Source organism: Salmo salar, chromosome 11 (genome assembly GCF_965601325.2).
Source record: "Salmo salar chromosome 11, fSalSal1, whole genome shotgun sequence".
NCBI classification, from domain to species: domain Eukaryota; kingdom Metazoa; phylum Chordata; class Actinopteri; order Salmoniformes; family Salmonidae; genus Salmo; species Salmo salar.
Window position 1 is genome coordinate 118,815,104 of NC_138301.1, and position 6,045 is coordinate 118,821,148.

The 6,045-nt window shown below is 42.0% G+C and overlaps 1 protein-coding gene across 6 annotated transcripts in view; it reads right to left on the reverse strand.

Moving 5' to 3' along the window:
* Positions 1 to 4,848, reverse strand: part of LOC106563869 (uncharacterized) — an 83,667-nt gene extending 78,819 nt beyond the window's left edge. For 2 of the 6 annotated variants that reach the window (XM_082958326.1, XM_082958323.1), the window contains exon 1: positions 4,470 to 4,845. In XM_082958326.1, the coding sequence (XP_082814452.1) occupies positions 4,470 to 4,492 (23 nt within the window). In that variant the 5' untranslated portion in view covers positions 4,493 to 4,845. Of the gene's footprint in view, positions 1 to 4,469 lie in introns of all 6 variants that reach the window. The other 4 variants (XM_045690230.2, XM_082958325.1, XM_082958324.1 and 1 more) reach the window with 4 other exon arrangements.
* Positions 4,849 to 6,045: the final 1,197 nt, after the last annotated feature.

Consider the following 6,045-nt stretch of genomic DNA (forward strand, 5'->3'; position numbering starts at 1 on the left):
CAAAAGGCAGGCTTGAATCTACATTTGCCTGGCATTTTAGCTACCGGTGTGACATTTGGCAGTGCCTAATCAGTCTGTTCTGTACCTGCCTGGCTAAGTGTTAGTGTGGGTGGAATGAGCGAGCTCGCCTGGCAACCACAGCGCAAAACACATGAGGAAACAAAACTCGGTAGTCTGCCTGGAAATTAATTCGCTAGACCAATACATATATCAAATATTTTTCATAAATATATTTCGTCATTATCTGTTCTCCTCTCATTTTAATTCAAGTACTTTTCAAGTACCAACTTGAGAAAATGTCTGATTTTCAAGGTATTCCAGTACTTGATTTTCAGGGTGCCACTTTAGGCACCTTGTGTGAACCCTGAATTAAAGTGTTGTATGTGCAAAACTCAGCTCTCAGCTCCGTCACAGACTGGTCTTCCTTGGCTGCCTGACCTCAGCTCCGTCACAGACTGGTCTTCCCTGGCTGCCTGACCTCAGCTCCGTCACAGACTGGTCTTCCCTGGCTGCCTGACCTCAGCTCCGTCACAGACTGGTCTTCCCTGGCTGCCTGACCTCAGCTCCGTCACAGACTGGTCTTCCCTGGCTGCCTGACCTCAGCTCCGTCACAGACTGGTCTTCCCTGGCTGCCTGACCTCAGCTCTGTCACAGACTGGTCTTCCCTGGCTGCCTGACCTCAGCTCCGTCACAGACTGGTCTTCCCTGGCTGCCTGAGACCCCTGTCACCACCTGATCCTGCTCAGAAGAGGCATGACAAAGAATTACATTGTTGTTCATTATATTGTACATGAATTTAATCAATGGTTTAATAATTGAAATTACCATTATTCCCATTGTTCCCAGATCCCAGACTAGCCTACTCATCAACTCAAGATGGAACTTTGTATCCATTCACTGCTTGTAATACACTGCAAAATTCGCCTGAGCTCCGTAGACTGGTCTTCCCTGGCTGCCTGACCTCAGCTCTGTCACAGACTGGTCTTCCCTGGGTTTCTGACCCTGCTGGGAGGGACACCTGTCACCATCTGATCCCGCTAAGACATGATGAGCATAGTGTGAAGTACTGACTGTGCACCACGACAATGAAGCTTGTAGAGCTGTTTATACCATCTCAGTGTGAAAAGTAGGGAATGACCAAGGAAACTGACAGATCAATAACGTTACATTGCTATAGTGACTATTAAAAACTCAGATTGCGCTTACAAAATGTCAGAATATTGGTCCTCAATGGTATGGCCGCTGGTTTCATCGTTTCATTCAGGTCTAATGTGATTGAGGCAAAAAAAGAATAGCTAAAGTTTGTAAGTTAGGTAGCTAGCTAACGTTAGCCAACTTTTGGCTAGCTAACGTTACCTGATAGCTAGCTAGAGGCTAGAACTGGCTGCGGTAGCTAACGTTACCTGATAGCTAGCTAGAGGCTAGAACTGGCTGCGGTAGCTAACGTTACCTGATAGCTAGCTAGAGGCTAGAACTGGCTGCGGTAGCTAACGTTACCTGATAGCTAGCTAGAGGCTAGAACTGGCTGCGGTAGCTAACGTTAGCTAACACCGTTCCGTACACATTTTGGGCAACCGCGGCATTCAAACGAGGCTGCAATGAAAACTAATGGGACTGTAGCGACTGTGTTGGCATCAAAATCCGGTGTGGGGACTAAGCTTCTATTCAGCATTGATTGACATGGTATTGGAGAAAATTATAAATTATATAAACTCTTTCTAGTGTTTATTTACAGTTGGACAAATCGGGTGAGAAAAAAGCAGTTTCCCCACACAAAACTCCTAGATCCACTCCAATTTGCATACCGCCCAAACAGATCCACAGATGATGCAATCTCTATTGCACTCCACACTGCCCTTTCACACCTGGACAAAAGGAACACATATGTGAGAATGCTGTTCATTGACTACAGCTCAGCGTTCAACACCATACTACCCTCAAAGCTCATTACTAAGCTAAGGAACCTGGAACTAAACAGCTCCCTCTGCAACTGGATCCTGGACTTCCTGACGGGCCGGCCCCAGGTGGTGAGGGTAGGTAGCAACACATCCGCCACGCTGATCCTCAACACTGGAGCTCCCCAGGGGTGCGTGCTCAGTCCCCTCCTGTACTCCCTATTCACTCACAACTGCATGGCCAGGCACAACTCCAACACTATCATTAAGTTTGCAGACGACACAACAGTGGTAGGCCTGATCACCGACAACGACGAGGCAGCCTATAGGGAGGAGGTCAGAGACCTGTCCGGGTGGTGCCAGAATAACAACCTATCCCTCAATGTAACCAAGATTAAGGAGATGATTCAGGAAAAGGAGCACCGAGCACGCCCCCATTCTCATCGACGGGGCTAAGGTGGAGCAGGTTGAGACCTTCAAGTTCCTTGGTGTCCACATCAACAACGAACTAGAATGGTCCAAACACACCAAGACAGTCGTGAAGAGGGCACTACAAAGCCTATTCCCCCTCAGGAAACTAAAAAGATTTGGCATGGGTCCTGAGATCCTCAAAAGGTTCTACAGCTGCAACATCGAGAGCATCCTGACCGGTTGCATCACTGCCTGGTACGGCAATTGCTCGGCCTCCGACCGCAAGGCACTTCAGAGGGTAGTGCGTACGGCCCAGTACATCACTGGTGCAAAGCTGCCTGCCATCCAGGACCTCTACACCAGGCGGTGTCGGAGGAAGGCCCTAAAAATTGTCAAAGACCCCAGCCACCCCAGTCATAGACTGTTCTCTCTACTACCGCATGGCAAGCGGTACCGGAGTGCAAGTCTAGGACAAAAAGGCTTCTCAACAGTTTTTACCCCCAAGCCATAAGACTCCTGAACAGGTAACCAAATGATTACCCAGATATTTGCATTGTGTGCCCCCCCCCAACCCCTCTTTTACGCTGCTGCTACTCTCTGTTATCTTATATGCATAGTCACTTTAACTATACATTCATGTACATACTACCTCAATTGGCCCGACCAACCAGTGCTCCCGCACATTGGCTAACCGGGCTATCTGCATTGTGTCCCACCACCCGCCAACCCCTCTTTTTACGCTACTGCTACTCTCTGTTCATCATATATGCATAGTCACTTTAACCATACCCACATGTACATACTACCTCAATAAGCCTGACTAACCGATTGTCTGTGCATAGCCTTGCTACTGTTATTTTCAAATGTCTTTTTACTGTTGTTTTATTTCTTTACTTACTTACTTACACACACACACACACACACACACCTTTTTTTTCGCACTATTGGTTAGAGCCTGTAAGTAAGCATTTCACTGTGAGGTCTACAGTTGTATTCGGCACACGTGACAAATAAACTTTGATTTGATTTGATTTGACCCCCAGACCCACCACCAAGTTATGTCCCCCCACTTCTAAAACCAAAGTTGCATCCCTGCACTGCACCTGCTGTAACTTCTGCTAATCTTTCTACCCGACCAATACACTTTTGATTTGTTACATACAGTACATATGCAATACAGTACATATTCAATACAGTACAAGACTCGAGGCTGTAATCGCTACAAAGGTGCTTCAACAAAGTACTGAGTAAAGGGTCTGAATACTTATGTAAATGTAATATTTCATTTTTTTTATTTGTAATACGTTTGCAAACATTTCTTAAAACCTGTTTTTGCTTCGTCATTATGGGGTATTGTGTGTAGATTGATTTATTTTAGAATATGACTGAAATGTGGCATAACAAAATGTGGTGTCTGAATACTTTCCGAATGCAAGTGTATATCATAGTTTTAATGTTTCTACTGTACAGACTTTACATTTTCGTTATGTAGTTGTCAAAATCTGTATAAGACAAATGAGTTGACATGTAAAATCTATAACTTTACCAAATGTTTAAGTTATCATTAATGAAAAGCAGTCAGATTACATTGTAGCCAAATCTATTTTAAGAAAAGAGAAGAGAATCATATTAAAAGTAATGTGAGCATTACATGTATTACAATGTGAAACATGTATTTCTAGATGAAACCCTGATTTAAGTTTGGTGATAAAGTGACAAATGATTATGTGTGTTGTACTTTAGTCAATCGAAAATGTGCTTTGGAGTTTTAAAACAACTGCTTTTTAGATTGTCTGCTGTAAGAGCTGTGAAAATGTACCTCATACTCGTGAAAATTGCACCAAAGCGATTAAAAAACAACTAAGCATAGAGTAGAGTGCAACTAATTCAGTATTAAAGAGTTTACAATAAAACTATACTAATTCAGTATGAAAGAGTATACCATACAAATATACAAATTCAGTATTAAAGTCTTTACCATACAATTATACTAATTCAGTATTAAAGAGTATACCATACAATTATACTAATTCAGTATTAAAGTATTATGTATACAAGTATACAATATAAAGGTGCTTAACTATCTGAATATATGAAACAATTCATACATAAGATACACAATATCTATAAGCAATTAAAGTCCAATTTAATGGTAAAACCTACCGCGGTGTCCAATACCTCAACATCCTCAGGAAAGGAATATTTCAGTCCAAAAATATTTTACCCTCAATTATAATGGAGAAGAGGTAGATTCTGGTACCCTGGTTCTGGTTCTGGTATCCAGGTCCACTTATAAAGTAAATGGTGACGGCAGGGTAGCCTAGTGGTTAGAGCGTTGGGACAGTAACCGAAAGTTTGCTAGATCGAATCCCTGAGCTGACAAGGTAAAAATCTGTCGTTCTGTCCCTGAACAAGGCAGTTAACCCACTGTTCCCCGGTAGGCCGTCGTTGTAAATAAGAATTTGTTCTTAGCTGACTTGCCTAGTTAAATAAAGGTTAAAAAAATATATATATATTAAATGTTGATACTTCACAGTATGTCTGGTATGTGGAAGGAGGTGACCAGCACAACATTAGGACTGATGGGAAACTGGGGTGTGGTCTGTACAACATGATTGTTATTCAAGTGCTTTTGAAAATGGAGCAATTTGTCAAGCAATAAGATTTTAGCTAGCTTGATAAGCCAGCTAATGCTGCTAATAATAAAGTTAACTGGCTTTCTTAACATTGACAATATGGTCAAACTAGATACATTATCCACATTGATACGTTTGTAATGGTCAGAACATGATTAGTTGTAGTCTTTTGGTTGAGAAGGTTGAGAAGATTGAAACGTCACAACTATGCAACTCAGTAAAAAAAAAAAAAAAAAATCCATGAATTTCGTAATTATAACTTGGAGGGTCGTTCAAGTGAATCTTCACAGTCGGAAACGGCAAACTTCTGATAACTCTGACAGAATTTGCACGCCTCAAAATGTAACCTCTAGATAAAATAGACATAACTTTAATGAGATATAAATAAAGGATGCTGTAAAAAGCAGGAAAACACCCTTGAGGTCAGGAACCTCTTTTGGGAGGGGGTCCTAGCAAGAGAACAGCGTGTACGTAATACCAGAGCACATGCAAGAACAATACACTTAATCATGTTGTTTTCAGAAGGATGGAAGACATGAATAACAAACATCTTTAATCCGTTCGCTCTAACTACAACACCTACAGACCTATCCTGATGATGTCAACATCAGATATCTCTAACTACAACACATACAGACCTATCCTGATGGTGTCAACATCAGATATCTCTAACTACAACACCTACAGACCTATCCTGATGGTGTCAACATCAGATATCTCTAACTACAACACATACAGACCTATCCTGATGATGTCAACATCAGATATCTATAACTACAACACCTACAGACCTATCCTGATGATGTCAACATCAGATATCTATAACTACAACACCTACAGACCTATCCTGATGATGTCAACATCAGATATCTCTAACTACAACACCTACAGACCTATCCTGATGATGTCAACATCAGATATCTCTAACTACAACACCTACAGACCTATCCTGATGATGTCAGCATCAGATATCTCTAACTACAACACCTACAGACCTATCCTGATGATGTCAACATCAGATATCTCTAACTACAACACCTACAGACCTATCCTGATGATGTGAACATCAGATATCTCTAACTACAACACCTACAGACCTATCC